Source organism: Budorcas taxicolor, chromosome 19, assembly GCF_023091745.1.
Source record: "Budorcas taxicolor isolate Tak-1 chromosome 19, Takin1.1, whole genome shotgun sequence".
Taxonomy (NCBI): domain Eukaryota; kingdom Metazoa; phylum Chordata; class Mammalia; order Artiodactyla; family Bovidae; genus Budorcas; species Budorcas taxicolor.
In genome coordinates this window covers 56,126,468-56,144,341 of record NC_068928.1, presented here as the reverse complement: position 1 = coordinate 56,144,341, position 17,874 = coordinate 56,126,468, and the positions used below count along the sequence as shown (strand labels likewise).

Below are 17,874 nucleotides of genomic sequence, written 5' to 3'. Positions count from 1 at the left end.
GACAACCACGGGCCCAGCAGTGTGAGACTAGACCAAGTGTCAAATATGGGTACTGTGTATATATATGTAACACAAGTATATTATTGTGTTAAATATTGTATATTATGCATATATGTAGAATCTAGAAAAATAGCACAGCTGAACCTATGTGCAGGGCAGCAGTAGAGACGGATATAGACCACAGACTTGTGGGCACAGCAGAGGAGGCAGAGGGCGGGACAAACCGAGGGGGCAGCATGGAAACATACATTGCGCATGTCAGTTGCTCGGTCGTGTCAACTCTTTGCGACCCCGTGGACTGTAGCCCACCAGGCTCCTCTGTCCATGGGATATCCCAGGCAAGAATACTAGAGTGGGTTGCCATTTCCTTCTCCAGGGGATCCTCTTGACCCAGGGATCGAACCAGAACCCAGGTCTGCCACACTGCAGGCAGATTCTTTACCAGCATCTGAGCCACAAGGGAAGCCCATTACCGTATGTAAAACAGAGAGCCAGTGGGCTCAACGCAGTGCTCTGTGAAGACCCAAGAGGGGTGAGAAGGGGCGGGGGTGGGAGGGAGGCTCAAGTGGGAGGGGACATATGTGTATCTATGGCTGATTCACGTTGCTGTATGGCAGAAACCAACACAACATTGTAAAGCCATTACCCTCCAATTTAAAAATTATGTATGTGTTATATGAGCTATTCCTTCTTATATGCACTGTCTGATGGGGGTCAGAGCAGGGACAGACCCCTCCCAGGAGAACCAAACAGATAAACAGCCAGGTTGATGGGGGTTGAGGAACCTTTCTCTGCTTCTAAGAGGTGATATTAGATCTGAGCTTGAAAGACGGGCAGGATTTACCAAGGGCAACACAAGGTGGCCAGGGGAGCTGAGGCCAAATCAGAAAGACAGGAGAGGGTCTAGACTGCGGGGGATTTGAGGAGGATCGAGGGGAGCAGTCTCAAGGCAGGATGGTAACAGACAGCAAAGGGTGCCAGCCCCCGGCACCGAGCCTGTAGGGAGGCCCTGAAGGCTTAGCCCTTGAGCAGAATGGCTGTGTCCCTTGAAGAGACCCCAGCAGGGACGCAGGCTTGCCCCTCTGTCACCCAGGTCTGAGCTCTGGGAGGGGGCAGAGAGGCAGGGCCCAGGGCTCCCCTAAAGACGCAGCTCACTCCCGTCACTTGGGCCTTGTAAGCGTCCTCCTCTGCAACATTCACGTGGTGCTCTTGACCTTCATGGAGGTGCCCCTGCTTGGGGGCCTGCTGTGTGCTGCAACGTGGCTGAGCAGGAGTCTGGGGCAGCCCGGGGTGCAATGAGCTGGGCTGAGCTGGAGAACCGCAGTGCACTCACCACCAACACCCGCCCACCCGCCCGCCTGCCAAGCAGATGGAGAAGAAGCTCCTGACTTCTTATCAGAGAAGGAGCAGTGATTTCAGTCCCAAAGGAGATGAGTGTCCCTGCTACGGAGAAGATCCCTTTCATCCTGGCCTTGGAAACTTGACAGGGCCTCTCTGCCTCCTGCAGCCTCCACTGCAGGCTCGAAGAGAGGAGAGGAGATGGCATTCCCCCCATACACGGGGTCCTCGGAGGCCCCTGTGATCTCACCTGGAGTGGGGGGTGTCCTTCCAATGCCTCCGTCCCTATGACTCTGGAGGGAGAGCGGCTCTTCTTAGATAATTGACTAAGACCTTGTCCAGGGCTCCCGCCCAACAATGGGTTTCAAAATTCTAGACCCATCGGTTTACATAAAACTGGGATTAAACTAAAAAGCTTTGGGACTTCCCTGGTGGTCTGGTAGTTGGGAATCCGCCTGCCAATGCAGGGGAACACCGGTTCAATCCTTGGCCCGAAAAGATCCCACATGCCTCGGGGCAGGTAGGCCCATGCACCACAACTCCTGAGCTCCAGGGCCTGAGCCCCACAGCAAGACAAGCCACTGCAATGAGAAGCCCGTGTGCTGCAACGGAGAGCAGCCCCCTTGCTCACCACAACTAGAGAAAGCCCACACCCAGCAACAGAGACCGCGTACGGCCAAAAATAAACACAAAAATTATTTTTTAAAAAGCTTTAAAGTGTGTCTAAATGGGCAAAGACCCCCCACCATGGGCCGGGTGTCCAGGGGTCCACCAAGCCCACCTTCTGCTGCATCCGTTCCTCCGAGAGGAAGAGCGGCCTGGACACAGATCATTGAAGACAGAGTTGGTCCAGAGCCCAGTTCGTGTGTTTGTGAGCTGTACGTTCGTGCTGTACATTTCCTATTAAAATCTATGGATTTCCTGTGCTCCTCTGAGACTGTTTCGTTGGGACACTAGTTTCATTTTTCATGTGTGAGAGGATGACCCATATATTCTAGAGGGTGTGAAGTGACCCTAAAGCAAACACAAGAGTTAGAATATATCTGGCAGTGGTGAGTCGGCAGCAAATAGAGGGGAGAGACCTGGAAGACCCCTTTTTATCCCCTCACGGAGGTCACGGTCAGACTCCCTACATGTAGATGCAAACTGTGAGTAACGGTTTTGCTGGTGGTTTAGTCGCTCAGTCGTGTCCGACTCTTTGCAACCCCATGGACTGTAGCCTGCCACGCTCCTCTGTACATGGGATTTCCCAGGTGAGGATACTGGAGTGGGTTGCCACTTCCTTCCCCAGGGGATCTTTAGGAGGGTGATAATGGGAAAAGCATTGCGAGACATTGCTCCAGTCTGTGATTGAGGCAGTCCTAGTTCACCCAAACTCAAGGAGGGGAAGTAAGCCCCAACCTTTGATAGGAGGAGTGTCAAGGAACTTTGAAGTCACACTTTAAAGCTGCCACACACAAGTCTTGATCCAGCACCTTTGCATCACATATAAGAACAAGGAGATGTGAAGGGTGAAGGCCCTGGGTGCCCAGTCACAGAGCCAGGTAGCAGAGTTGAATCTGCCCTGGACCAGCGTGTGTCTGGCTCACCCACCCTCCCCATAGATCCATCTGTGCTCTTGAGAAGGTCAGTTCCCAAGCCTGCTGAGGGCACCATATGGCCCCAGGCATAAATACCAGGCAGATACACAGGGTTCTGAAATTCTCTGCTTTGCTCAGAAGTCACAGACTGTATCCGTAACTTGCATGGATTTACAGACATGTTTCATTTTGATCATGGTATTTTATTAATGGAATCTCTTGCCCATATGTAAACATGAGGGATTTCATCTCCAGCTTCTCTCTCTTTATTTGCCATGCCATGCAGCCTTTGGGATATTAATTCCCTGACCAGGGATCGAACCCACACCCCTTGCTTTGGAAGCATGGAGTCTCAACCACTGGACCCCAGGGAAGTCCCCCAGCTTCTCTTTTAAAAGTAGCAATGGCTGAAAGCAATGGATCCACAATGTCACATCCTCTACATGGCATCAGAGTGTTTTAAACCTTCCCTGGGCTCCCCAGGCCTCCAGGACACCACTAAAACTTAAAGATTGGAAAGGAAGCATAAAAGTGTTCCTTTTCTCAGATGACATAATTGTCTATGTAGAAAATCCCATGGAATCTACCAAAAAACCAAACAAACTGCTCAACCAATAAATGAGTTCAACCAGATCGCAGGATGCAAAATCAATACACACACAAAAGGGTCATATTTCTAGATACTAGCAACAAGTTGGTAGAAAATAAGACACTATTCAGAGCTGCTTCCCCCCAAAGAAGAAACACCTGGGTAAAAATCTAATGGAACCTGCCTAGCATCTGTGTGCTAAAAGTTGCAAAATGCTGATGACAGGGGTCAAAGAATATTTAAATTAATTGAGAGATACACCTCATTTGTGGATGGAAGACTCAACATGGTAAAAACGTCTGTTTTCCCAATATTGATCTATGCAATTGCTTGTTTATTGTCTTGCATGCGTGCATGCTCAGTCAGTTCAGTGATGTTCAACTCTTTGCAACCCTATGGATTTTAGCCCACCAGGCTCCCCTGTCCATGGGATTCTCCAGGCAAAAATACTGCAGTGGGTTGCCATGCCCTTCCTCAGGGGATCTTCTCTGACCCGGGGATCTAACCTGCATCTCTTACTGTCTCCTGCATTGGCAGGGAGGTTCTTTACCACTAAGCACTTCCTGGGAAGCCCCCAGTCCCTCCTAACTGCAGGTGCTTCAAGGACTCTGTCCTTGGTCCTGAACTCTTCCCTTGATGATTCTCCCTCTCCCTGGGCTCCAGTTTACCACCCCACACATCTTCACTCCAGCATGAGTACTCTGCTAACCCACATCTCTAGCTTCTGACTGTTCCTCTATGCCTGGTAATCCCAGTCTCATGGAGAAAACCAAGCTCTTTATCCCCCTAGCCTGCTCCCGACTTCCCTATTTCTCTCAATGATGACCTATCCTTCTGGTCTTTCAGGCTTGACATCTCTGTATTCCCAGACTCTTCCTATCAGACTGTCCTATTCATCAGCTGGGTAAACCTTCCTAAAACACATCCATGACTCCATGTTGATCTGCTCAAATTCATCCAAGTGTCTCAGTCAAAGCCTGAGTAGACGCTGGAGTCCAAACCCCTTCAGCACACCCCCACCTTAAAACTAAGGTCTTAAAACTGGGTCTTCCTAGGTTTTTCAGTTAAAACTGCACTGCCACAACTTCATCCCACCAGAATCTTAAACACACCTCCACCATGGGAAACTGTACGTGAACCTCACAGTCTGCTGATTGGTCTTCTCTGCCTGACTATTACAATGAGTATTTTCTGCCTCCTTGTTTTCACTTCTTCTGTTGCTCTGAATATGTTCCTTCTCCCGGCTCCCCAACCCCACCTTACCACCCAACTCGACTGAAAGTATATACCTCCTTTAAGGTCAGTCTCAAATATCACCTCCTCCCACCGACCCAGCCAGTGTGACATAATATTTTCCCCTCTGACATCATGGAGCAGCTCGCCTGTGATTGCCCCATGGTGCTTGCCAGCCCTGCCTGTGCTCTACTGACTTGTGAGTTTATCTTCCTTATGAGGTGCATTGCAAGCTCTTCTCTTGCCCATTATTGTGCTTCCTATACCACCCTGTGTATATTTTATAGTCACGATTAGTATGTGCCTCTTTAGAACGAGGTTTTCCTTCAGCCGAGTCTGGGGCCAGCCCCAGCTCTCCCTGAGATGCCATGAATGTACGCACCCTTATGGGAGCCACATCAGAGCTCAGGTTCAGAGAACAGCAGCCCTGCCTGAGAACTCAGTGCTCAGAGGAGCTCTCAGAGGAAAAGGGTCACTCTGGATGCAGAAAGGTGAGCGGAAGTGTTGACAGGCTGTGCGACTTGCCTGCATACGTCAGGGAGGAGTAATGGATACGCATCCAAGAAGCAACTGAGCACTCCCCTGGGCTAAGGGTGCCTGTGCTTATGGTGGTGTCGTATGATCCCAGCATGGTAAAGCATCTCCTTTCCTCTGTGTCCTCTACCCTGTGTTTGAAGCTATGTCTGCCTCTTCTGCAAAAATGGTTAATTGTTGATGGATGGTCTCAACCAGACTTCTCCTAAACTGAATAAACCTGGACTCTTCATCGACTCTGTGCATGGGAGACTCTCCAAGTTAGGGAATTCCCGGAGTGACACTAGAGGTATCCACTGCCTCCTTCTACCATTACTGTTCCAAACAGCCCCAGAAGTTTAACTTGAAGCTGCTCAGTTGTGGCTGAGCCAGACAGAGATGCACTCAGCCAAGTCACACGTCGGTCACAAGGACACAAGTAGGTTTGAAGCCCAAGAGGCGTTGGAAAAGAGGAAATAACCCTGAACTCACAAGACAGCTGCATGAGCAAACTCTGTCAGGACTAAACTCCCTTGGAATTGTCCCAGAGGAGCAGATGGAGCCCTGTGAGCCCAGGACTGAAGCTGGGAGGGGTGTGTCCTCAGGGAGCCTCCTGTCTGCAGGGAGGAGGTGGTCATTTCCCTGGCAGTGCTGAACCAAGAAGCTTTTGTGCCAAGGGGAAGAGTAAAATGTCAGGCCTCTGAGCACACAACTTCCAGAGAATTCTTGCCCTTGGGAGGTGGGTGTGAAGCCCAGGAATCAGGATATCTGGGAAGGAGTAAAGAGAACCCCCAAGCAAGGGCAGGGGTGGCTGAGCCCTTCCTCACCCAAGGACTCAGAACGAGTGTCTTCTAAGATCCAGGACCCTCCCTGGACCAGTGCCCCCAGAAGACCTGAGTCCTTCCACAATCTAGCAACTGCTGTCCCCCTGCCCTGGAGCCCAGAATCTGAAGGTCTCTCTTGTCCAGTCTGAAGAGCTGTATTCCTGGACAGGGCATTCCTGGGAACGGCACACTGCACGGTGGACTTCCAGGGTCAAGCTGTCTCTCCCTTCCTCCAGGGTGCCTCTGAGGTCTGTTCACCCAGAGGACAGCCCCGACCATGCCCAGGAACAGGGGCAGCTTCAGGAAGACCAGGAGCAGGAAGTGGATATTGCTGAGCCGGGACCTGTGGGAGACACGGTGACTGGAAGCGAGCTGCCTCCTCTGGAGGAGGTCCCAGGTCCCTTCCCACCCCACTTCTCCCTGCGCCCCGACACTAGAGCCTAGATAAAGTGAAGTCGCTCAGTTGTCTCCAGCTGTTTGCAACCCCATGGACTGTAGCCCACCAGGCTTCTCCATCCATGGGATTTTCCAGGCAAGAGTACTGGAGCGGGTTGCCATTTCCTTCTCCAGGGGATCTTCCTGACCCAGGGATTGAACCTGGGTCTCCCGGATTGTAGGCAGATGCTTTACCATCTGAGCCACCAGGGAAGTTCCTAGATAACTCAGGAACAAACCCGGAAGACCCAAGTCAGGGCAGCCCCTCTCTGGGACTCCTGTCATCATTCCTGCCTCAGGAACTGCCCTTGGGACTCTCCTTAAGGGGAGGGGAGGGAACGGAAGGAGGAGAGGGACTGGGCAGTGCCCACTTTCAGAAGTGTGCGTCCAAACTCATCTTCTCCATCCCTTTCCTGCACACATAGTTTTCCCTGTTATCAGCTGACTTCTTGAAAGCAGTCCTCACCCACACTTTAAAGCCCTCGCCCCCTCATTCCCTTCACGGTCTGACAGCAGCATCACAGCCCTTCTGGGTATCTTTGGAAGGAGGAGACAGACCCAAATGTCAGCCTGGAACCAGCGCACCTCCCACAGACCCCCACAGGCAGCTCCTGGAAGCAGAATCTCTGGTAGAGCAAAGAACTTTAGATGAGAGCCTGGGTTAGGGACCGTGGAATCAGGCCTCTGCATCCACAGCCCGGTGAGAAGGGAGACAGGGAGGGTGGGGATGGGAGGAGGGGCTTCAAGTCCACCTGAAACTAGCCTCCGTCTGTGTCCGTGCAGCTGCCCCTCAGGGGAGAGGGTTCACAGAACGGGTGCTGTTTTCCACTCCGCGTGCAGCTTTGGAGAATATAAACATCAGAACCAGAGCTGGAGGGAAACCCAGCGAAGGGTGAGGTACAAAGGTCACGGTGTGCTGCCAGGCCCCGCCCCAGGCCCGGGCCGAGGGCCCCTGAGGCTGCTGACCCTCCTCCCCCACGGTCTCCCAGGCCCTTACCCCGGGCAGTGGGTCAACATCTCCTTGGTGCTGAGGTTCTGTCCATCATTCACTGTCTGGAGGGTGTCCGGTACAGCCAGACAGGCGGTGTTCCCTGGGGTGGTACTTGGTGCTGGAGATCAAAGCATGGCTCAGGCATCACTCTTTCCCCAATCCCACACTAAGCACCCACGTGGCTCTCACGTCACACAGAATCATCCAGTGACCACCACTTTCTACCGAAGCGAGTCAGTATGTTCAGGGGTCTCTGCCTCTCTGTAAGGGCAAGGATGGTGCCCTGTGTGGGGTACCTATGCCCCCCAGCCCATGCCAAAGCTGAAGGGTCAGCTGCCTTTCTCCCTGAGCACACTCTAGGCTCCTCCCAACACTGCTGAGACAGAGGACAAGACCCAGGACACTGTTCATCCTCGTCCCCCATCTTTGTCCACAAGCCCACTCTTTTCCCATAAGCTCTGCTGCTGGACCAAAGGGAGCTCTTACCTGGGAAAACAGACACCTCAACCTGGACCGAGGGGTCCCAGGACAGCACGTCCAGGATCCAGATGGTCTGAATTCGACACCAGTAGGATCCAGCGTCATTCATGTTGAGGTTCTCCATGGTCACTGTGAAGGTCAGGTTATCCACGTGGTCTCTGATGGACACGCGGCCATTCCTCTTTTCTTTCTCTTCTCCTTTGGTCTCCACAATCTTGCGACACCCTCTGCCATACTTTCCTCGGCACCAATATTTGTTATGCCCCTTGTATGCCTTCTCATACTGACACCGGACCTGCAGAGAGCTCCCCGTGGTGCCCGCCACAGAGCCAGGGCCCGTCAGTGACAGACAGCCTGGAAAACACAAGTCAGATCCCAGGACTCCGTCCCAAGAGGCCCCACCAGCAGCTGTTTGCTTGAAGCCCAAGGGGAAAGTTACCAGGGAGGCGTGGACCATTCCAGGCTCAGGGACGGGGACCTGGAGAGACACCTTGATTTAAGACCTAAGCCAGAGACTGCGGTCAGCAGGGCCAGCTCAGACCTGTGCCCAGCGAGCCCAGACACGCTGCCTGGCTGCACAGGCACCCTGTCCCTGGGAACAAGGGGAGTCGGGCCATGGTTGGAGGTGGGAGTAGAGAGGGCTGGCAGTCCTGCCCTGTTCTTTTTTGTTGTTTGCTTGTTTTGTTTTAATTTAAACTTTGAATTTCTATTGGGATATAGCCAATTAACAACATCATGATGGGTGAACAGGAACAATTTGTTTCAGGTGAACAGGAAAGGGACTGTAAATACACGTGTATCCATTCTCCCCCAAACTCCCCTCCCACCAGGCTGCCCCATAACATTGAGCAGAGTCCCCCGTGCTACACAGTAGGTCCTTGTTGGTTCTCCATTTTAAATACAGCAGTGTGTACATGTCCATCCCAAACTCCTCAAGTACCCTCTCCTCCCATTCGTCCCCCCCGGCAACCATAAGTTTGTTCTCGAGGCCTGTGAGTCTCTTTCTATTTTGTAAGTCTCTTTGCATCATTTCTTTTTAGATTCCACATGTAAGGGATGTCACGCAATGTTTCTCCTTCTCTGACCGACTTCACACAGTGTGACACTCTCTAGGTCCATCCATGCTTTTTAATATCTTGCCCTGTCCTTAACCCTCCAACCTCTGCCAGGCATGAGGTTTGGGCATGTAACCAAAACACTTCCCTTTGAAGTAAGATTTCTCCATCCTGGGTGTTTTGTAATTCAAACTATTTCTTTAAGAGGATAACTTCTTGGGATTTCCCTGGTGGTCCACTGGTTAAGAATCCGCCTTGTAATGCAGGGGACGTGGGTTTGATCCTCGGTCAGGGAGCTAATATCCCAGTGCTTCAGCCTTAGCATAGACGAACCCTCACACTGCAACTAGAGAGTCCATGACGCACAACAAAAGACCACCTGGCAGCCAGAGGCCTCACGCGCCACAGCCACGGCCTGATGAAGCCAACACATTGTTTAAAGAGTATGACTTCTTGTCTACTCTGCTCTCCACATGTTCTCAAGGGAGAAAAAATAAATCTCTCATCACAGACCCTCAGATTTAGAAGGTGGATTATAATAGCTCAGCCCAATTTTCTACCTAACCCACAAATATATCAAAAGTGTCCATGAAATATGTTGACAAGTGATACCAAGATACTGGTGTTTGAATGAGGAAGCCAGATTGGATTGGGAAGGAGCTGGTAGGTCTAAGTTATAGGTAGCATCCCAGTTCTTGGGTTGGCCAGTGACCTCACAGAGGTTTGCTAAATTATGTATGATTAACATAAAAGAAGGACTTCCCTGATGGCTCAGAGGGTAAAGCATCTGCCTGCAATGCAGGAGACCCAGGTTTGATTCCTGGGCCGGGAAGATCCCCTGGAGAAGGAAATGGCAACCCACTCCAGTACTATTGCCTGGAAAATCCCATGGATGGAGGAGCTTTGTAGGCTACAGTCCATGGGGTCACAAAGAGTCGGACACGACTGAGCGACTTCACTTTAACATAAAAGAGGGCCTTGTATGGACCAATGATGAGAAGGCATCCAGCCAAGACCAACCCATTCTGGACACCAGAAGTTAAGAAAAAGAAAAGAAGATTCTACTAATTCCAAGAAAGTACTCTCCTCTGTCCTGCTAGAAAGTGCCTGGATGCAAGATTAGCAGGTCTTACGTGGGACTGTATAAATTCATGTGTGCCTTTCTTAAGGAAAGTGTTTGCTGGTTGCTTACAGGAGCTCAAGTCGGAGAGCAATGAGTTCATAATGGAAACACTAGGTGGTCAGCAGAGCAATCTGCAGGACGCACCGTGAGCGGTTTTGTGAATATCACAGGCTTTGCTTTGTTCTAGATACCCCGTGGGCGTTGGAAAGAGCCCTGGGGAGGAGGCTCATCTGGATTTAATTTTCAGTTCTTTCACTTACTGGATATGTCACTAATCCCTTCAAGGTTTTATCTGTGAAGTGGGAATGATACTAACTGCCCCGCATCATGCAGTTACTCAGAGGGGAACGGCAGGAAGGTTCCTTTAAAAACTAAAAATAGAGCTACCATGTGAGCCAGCCATCCCACTGCTGGGCATATGTCCAGAAGAAGCCATAATTCAAAAAGATACACACACCCCCAGCGTTCACTACAGAAGTATTTACAACAGCCAAGACCTGGAAGCAACCTAAATGTCCATCGACAGGGGAATGGGTAAAGATGTAGGACATACGCAATGGAATGTTACTCATCCATAAAAAAGGATGAACTAATACCACTTGCAGCAACATGGATGGATCTAGAGTTTGTCCTACTGAGTGAAGCCAGTCAGACAAAGACAAGCATCATATGATATTGCTTATCTGTGGGATCTAAAACATGGTACAGAGAGTCACAGAGGTAGGAAGCAGTGTGACGGTCACCAGGGGGAAAGTGGGGGAAAGGATAAATTGGGAGGTGGGGATTGAAATATACAGACTACTGTATATAAAATAGGTAACTAACAAGAACCTACTGTATAGCACGGGGAACTCTACTCTGTACTCCATAATGGCCTACATGGAAAAGGACCTAAAAAAGGGTGGATACCTGTGAATGTGTTGCAGGCAGATTCTTTACTGCTGACCAGCAGGGAAGCAGCCTGCAAAGCAAGAGACGCAGGCTTGATCCCTAGGTTGGGAAGGTTCCTTGGAGAAGGGAATGGCTACCTGCTTCAGTATTCTCGCTTAGAGAATTCCACGGACAGAGAAGCCTGGTGGGCTACAGTCCATGGGGTCGCAAAGAGTCACACACGACTGAGCGACTTTGACTTATACACGCATGACTGATTCACTTCTCTATGCACCTGAATGCTGTACACAACATTGTAAATCAACTGCAATCCAATACAAGTTTTTGAAAAGTTGCTCAGAGGGCTAAATTGTACCATAGGTTTGAAAGTGTTTGCAGGTTGTAAAGAGCTTAATAAATATAAGTTCTTTTCTTGCTCATTTTATATCGGAATTCACTTCCTCCATCTCCATTCTTTTTCTCTCTGCTCTGGAATCGCCCTTGCCATCTTTCTTTATATCCCTGACAACCCCCTTGGGTGCCCTCCATAAATTTAAAGTAATCACATTTTCTCCATACCATGTTTGTAACCCCAGACGGGTGCACAGGGTGGAGGAGGGAGCTGGGATGAAAAAGAAGAACCGAAATTTAAATCTTTACAAGTGACTTCAAAGTTCCAATCTTAGCCCATGGGAAACATCAGCTGCAAATGTTCTTAAGATGGAAAAATGAGGCTGTGGGTCTGGAGAGTTCAGCCAGTTCCTCAGAAAGGGTGGGAAGAAGTTTCCATCTTCAGTTTAGCTGCACCCAGGCTGGGGCACGTAAACATTTTCTTAGATTTAAGCAAGAAGATTTAAACAAGCACTGATATGCTGGTAAACCAACTCTCTAGGGGAGAAGCCTGATTTGTAGCGTTTGCCAATTTCCAAGGTGTGAATACTCTAGCCCATGACTGGTTTCTTTTTCCTTTTTTACTTTTTTTTAAAAAAAAGTTTTTATTTTGGAGTATAGTTGATAAACAATGTTGCATTAGTTTCGGGCTGTACAACAAAGTGACTTCGTTATAATGTGTAATATATTCTATACATATGGTATGTAGATATAGATCCTTTAAATAGATCCTCAAAATCTCTCCTTTTTCCACCCACTTTTCCAGAAGAATCTGTCATTACATTGGGCAGGCTCTACATTTTGTGAGGGAACCTAACAAAAAAAATTACTCTAAAAGCATGAAGAAAACCCTCTAATCTTTATCTTAAACTTACAAATATCATATATTAATGCATATATGTGGAATCTAGAAAAAATGGTATAGACGATCTTATTTGCAAAGCAGAGCCGCAGATGTAGGGAACAAACATGCGGACAGCAAGGGTGGAAAGTGGGGCGGATGGGACAGATTGGGAGAGTGAGACAGTCATACACACGTTACTATGTATGAAGCAGATGTGAGACCCTCCTGTATGGCTCAAGGAACTCTATTCAGTGCTCCATGGTGACCTAAATGGGAAGGAAACCCAAAAAAGGGGGGTATATGTGTACATACGGCTGACTCACTAGACTGTACTACAGAAGCTGATGCATCACTGTGAATCAGCTCTGCCCCAGTAAAAATTAATGTTAAAAATGTGCTCTCATGCACTTTGAATGTCTCTTTAAAGATTTTCTCTTCTGAAAATTCAACCTTTGAGGAACAATTTGATCATGCTCTTCCAGGAGGGAGTTAACGTAGAAGCTGAGGTTGCCCTTCTAGACTCTTCGTTCATCCCTCCTGATAAATCTTTCATACCCCCTTCAACGGAGCCCTGACCAAACAGAGCGGCTGCTCCTTCCTGAGCTTTCTATGGTCTCCAGCATCTCCACGCTTTGGCATTAGCTACTCCGATTTTCCACTCAGCTGACTCATTCATCCTTCCAGACTAACTCCCAGTGATGCTTTAGGGGGACCTGTATCCTTCCAGGAGCAGAACTGGGGGTCCTGTGTGCACACTCATCACCATATGAGTGAACCTCTTCTATAGCAAGTTCTACACTTGTCTGACTCTTTGAGACCCCAATGACTGTAGCCCTCCAGGCTCCTCGGTCCAGGGAATTCTCCAGGCAAGAATACTGGAGCGGGGGACTCCCCTGGTGGGCCAGTGGCTAAGAATCTGCCTGCTAAGACAGGGGATGTGGATTCAGTGCCTGGGCAGGCAAGATCCTACATGGTGCAGGGCAAGTACTGAGGCTGCACACCTCGAGCCTGTGCTCTGGAACGAGACGCCACCGCAACAAGAAGCCACACCACAGCAGAGTAGCCCCCGCTCGCCACAACTAGAGAAAGTGACAAAGACCCAGTGCAGCCATAAATAAGTTCTTTTTTTTTTTTAATTAAAAAGAATACTGGAGTAGGTTGCCATTCCCTTCTCCGGGGGAATCTTCCTAACCCAGGGATCGAATCCACACCTCCTGCATTACAGGCAGATTCTTTACTGTCTGAGCTAGCAGGGAAGCCCTAGTTTCATGCAGTAGCATAGGAACTTGACACCTTCATCCAACCACGAGTCCCTGAGTGCAGAAACTGCTCTGAACTACCGCATTCAGAACAGTCCTGGCACACAGTTGGTGCTCAATAAGTGCATGAAGGCACACAGATGCTGCTCCACAAGTGTGTGTAGGACCATAAGATGAATGTTTGAATGTATAAAAGGATATACAGACAGATGAATTGATGTGTCCCTCCCATTTCTGCTGATGCTCTGCCTCTGGCTTGAACCCAGGACAGACCTTCTATACCCTTCCACGGTCCTGCCCTCTGCAATACCAAGTTCCCAAAGGCCCCAGCCCCACTCACCTGGGAGGCAGAGAAGGAGAAGAGCTGAGGGCAGCCACATGGTCCTATTTCCCTGGCAGGTGGCCCCAGAGGATCCAGGTCCCAGCTGAAGTCTAGGTGTCGACAACAGAGCCCGGGTCACCCACCTTCCACTTGTTCAACATTCCTGTGTGTTACTTGCTCATTTACTTCCCTTATAATCTCTTAGCTACTTCCTAATTTGAAGCCTTACTTAGAAAAAGGGGAAGGGTGGCAAGCGACACTTCAGAGAACAGACAAATCAACGAGAGAAATCTACCCATTTTTTTGTCCATTTAGTGACAATATAAGGTTTGGCTCACACCTTGAGCCTTCATGATCTCAATCCCGAGATATAAAGCAACAGAGGAGCCCCCTTGCCCCTTGCCTTTCTCTGTCTTCCCTCCTCTCTGGCTGCCTACTTTTGCTGTTGCTGTTGCTTTGTTTTGTTTCTGGACACACCACATCACACGTGGGATCTTAGTTCCCCGACCAGGGATCGATCCGGAGCCCCCTGCACCGGGAGTGCAGAGCCTTAGCCACTGGGCCATCAGGGTAGCCCCTTCTCCTGTGTCATTTCTTCAACACTGATAACAGCTGGAGGGAGGCTATGGTTCTCACGTTATTTGATCCACCAAGAGGATCAAACAAATTTCCAGTCCCTTCGGTCTTGCTTTTCTGTTGTTTTCTTCTGCTTTCTTTTTTTAATTTCTCAATATGATCCTGGAGCTGTTTATAAAGTAAAGGAAATCCGAGTAAGCAAAATCAAGTGCTGATGGCTTAAAATATATATAAAATATGACTAATGTGGTCACATTTCACTAAAATCCAATAAGAAAGCGCACCCACTATGGTAGATGAGTCAATACAGAGACTTCCTCCTAGACCCAAATAGGAATTCTGTATAAAACACAACTCTGAAAGTTGTAATATATAACTGAGGTCAAAATCATCCAAAGAACATCCCCAAGTGCCAGAAATGGAAAGGGAATTGAAAGTCAAGACCAGGAGTGGGACCTGATACCGAACAGCTAATGGAAACTATTAGAAATGGATAGTTCTGTTTCAGGAGGTGAGAGGGGCATTTAAACAGCCACTTGGGACCGGGAGGTCCAGGAGCTAAGACTCCGCTTTCCCAGCGCAGGGGGTCTGCGTTCGACCACATGCCACAGCTAAGACACACACAGCCAGATAAATCAATAAATATCCAAATAAATGAAGAAACAGCCACTCAGGGCCAGGAGCCGATGTCTCAGGTCTATATTAGGCAGGAGCTGGAGCTCCCTGCCAAAAGCTGGCATCTGTAAAGAGACCCTACAGCCTCAAATCAGAGTGAAGGGAAGCCTCATGGAATCATGACACCATCCTGACCCCTTACAGCCACGTATTAAAGAGTCTCCCATAGAAACGGGGACCTAAGTTGCACCACATACATATATGAGCTTCAAAGTCACAGTTTCTCATGACATGACAAGTAAAATAATATAGATAAACTCCCCAGCGATCTGGTGGTTAGGACTCCATGGTTTTACTGCTGAGGGCCCAGGTTCAATTCCTGGGAAGTGTCAGGGAACTAAGATCACACAAGCCACACAGTGCAACACCACCACCACCCCAAATAAGAAAAAGAAAGAAATATAAAAGCACCCTGGCAATCGATGAGGCTTGTAAGGTTGTAAGAGATGAACACAAACCCACAGCCACACCCCCAGCCCTCCCCTTTTTTGCACAGCCCATGAGCTAAGGACAGTTTGACATTTACAAAGAGTTGGGGGGAAGATCAAAAGCAAAAATATTTCATGACATGTGAAAATTTCATGGAAGTCGAATTTTAGCCTGCATAAATAAGTTGTGTGGGAACACAGGTACCCTGGTTGATTTACACGTTCTCTATGTGGCTTTCCGGCTCCAACAGCAGAGTGCAGTGGTTGTGGCAGAGACCAGAGGTCCACAAAGTCTAAGATGCGTGCTGCCTGGTCCTGACAAAAAGAGCTTGCTGTCCTCTGCTCTTAGGATGGAACCCTCCCCACGTGTGCCTAGAGGTTGTTCCTACCCGTAATTATAGAAGCAGGACTCTGAGAGCAGAACACCCTTGGGATAGTCAGCACGTGGGTAACAGGAGCTACGTTAGGTGGTGCGATGGTTTTCCAGGGTCCAAACAACCTAGAAAGTGACCTCAGGCCAAGTTCAGCCCAGCTCAGTCCAGGCCAGTTAGAGACCTGGGTGCCTCTTCCTGGCCCCCACCGTCTTTCTTTGATGGCCCAAGATGTGGGCACTCTCTTCTGGGTTCCATTCACTTGGTACAGCCCCATGTGGCTCTGGAGGAAGCAGGTGGGCTTCACCCATGGACAGCCCCTGGCCCCCTAAGCGGCTCTAGTCACACCTGGCATTCCTGCCCGGTGTCTCCAGCCCCTCGCCCCAAGGGCCCAGCTGAGCCCCGTGACCTTGGGACGGCTCCATCCTGATTCCACTGGCATCTCCAACTCAACACAACCAAAGTCTAACCCTTCTCCCTCGCTCGCCCACCACCAGCACCAGCAGCATCCCGCCTTTCCTCCTCCACTCTCTGGGGCTCCCACTCCCGACCTTTCACTTCCTGCCTTTACGTTCGTCATGAGTGCTGCTGTTCCAAGCTGCCCTGAGCCCAGGAGACACCCTCTTTGATAGAAGAGAGAAATTAGCCAATGGAAAAAACCACTCTAACTAGCTTCAAGTTTACTTCTGATACAGATAGACTAATTGCAAGTACTCAAAAGAGAGAACATATAATGAGATGTAAAATATGCTTGGGGCTTCCCTGGTGGCTCAGAGGGTAAAGAATCCACCTGCAATGCAGGAGACACAGGTCCCATCCCTGGGTGGGGAAGATCCCCGGAAGGAGGGCAGGGCAACCCACCCCAGTATTCTTGCCTGGAGAATCTCATGGACAGAGGAGACTGGCAGGCTACAGTCCATAGGGTTGCAAAGAGTCGGATACGACTGAAGCGACTGAGCATATAATTAAACATATGTTGAATATTAAAAGTAGTCTCCTTAATATATGTCATGCAAAAAATGCTGTGTATATTTAATGCTTTAAAAAGCTCCTAAATAGGCCAGTTTATGGAGATTTAGAGTGTATTTCTGCCAAGAGTGGAGAAAGGACTCTATTTCCCAGGCACAGAGCGGGAGGAGCTGGTCCCCTCCAGGCCCCTCTGTCTGCAGGAAGGAGACTACTGTGTCCTGCAGGAATTACCCAGAGAAGCCGACGCCTGTGGATGAGGAGAGGAGCAGGGGGTCAGGCAGGTAGGGGACAAGGAGCCTGGACATCCAAGGAGGAGGAGAAGGGGCAAAGTCAAGGACGGGGTGGGCTCTGGGAACTCAGGGTGAGTGTCCCCCGGGCAGAGGGGACGTCCACCTGTGGAGTGAGACTTCCTAATAACGTGCTTTCACAGCCTTGAGAAATTTCACAGGAACAGCACTTGGAAGAACAGCATATGTTAAGAAACTGTGTTATGATTATTCTTCATGTTTTTCTTAGAATAGGAGCCTTGTTACAAACCCCAAGGCCAGACCCAGAAGAGTATGACTGGGATCATGAAAGCATGGACCTTGGAACGCCAGGTCAGCAGCAGGTATGAACACTGCCCACGCACTTGCTGACTGTTCCCAAGACAATCAGAAACGGCCTGGGGCAAAAAACCAGGAGATCCGGACTATGTCAATGCAGTGTCTTTGGAAAGATAGATCAAAGAAAGTTTCGTAGTCTGCAGTCAGGAATAAAAGCTGGACTCAGAGTGGACGCTACACCTCCAGTCCAATAGCGGCTGAAGGTGCCCGGACCCACTGCACCAGATTTCATGTTCTGTTTGCATTTTCTTCGCTCCGGGAGCTTTAAGGCAACACACCTGCTTGGCCCTAGAACAGGAAACAGCACTGTGTGTAGCGAAGGGGCAGGTCCCGAGCTGGGTGTCCAGAGCTGCAGAGCCGAGCAGGAACCAAGCCAGACTCGAGTCGGGGCTTTGCTTCCTCAA

General features: G+C 49.6%; 1 protein-coding gene across 1 annotated transcript in view; it reads right to left on the bottom strand.

Moving 5' to 3' along the window:
- LOC128065474 (CMRF35-like molecule 2) overlaps positions 1 to 13,904 on the bottom strand; it is a 32,312-nt gene extending 18,408 nt beyond the window's left edge. The window contains exons 1-5 of the mRNA XM_052658648.1: positions 13,865 to 13,904; positions 7,990 to 8,337; positions 7,510 to 7,621; positions 6,274 to 6,420; positions 2,085 to 2,156 (exon numbers count right to left, since the gene is read on the bottom strand). Of these exons, the coding sequence (XP_052514608.1) occupies positions 2,085 to 2,156; positions 6,274 to 6,420; positions 7,510 to 7,621; positions 7,990 to 8,337; positions 13,865 to 13,904 (719 nt within the window). The remainder of the gene's footprint in view (positions 1 to 2,084; positions 2,157 to 6,273; positions 6,421 to 7,509; positions 7,622 to 7,989; positions 8,338 to 13,864) is intronic.
- Positions 13,905 to 17,874: the final 3,970 nt, after the last annotated feature.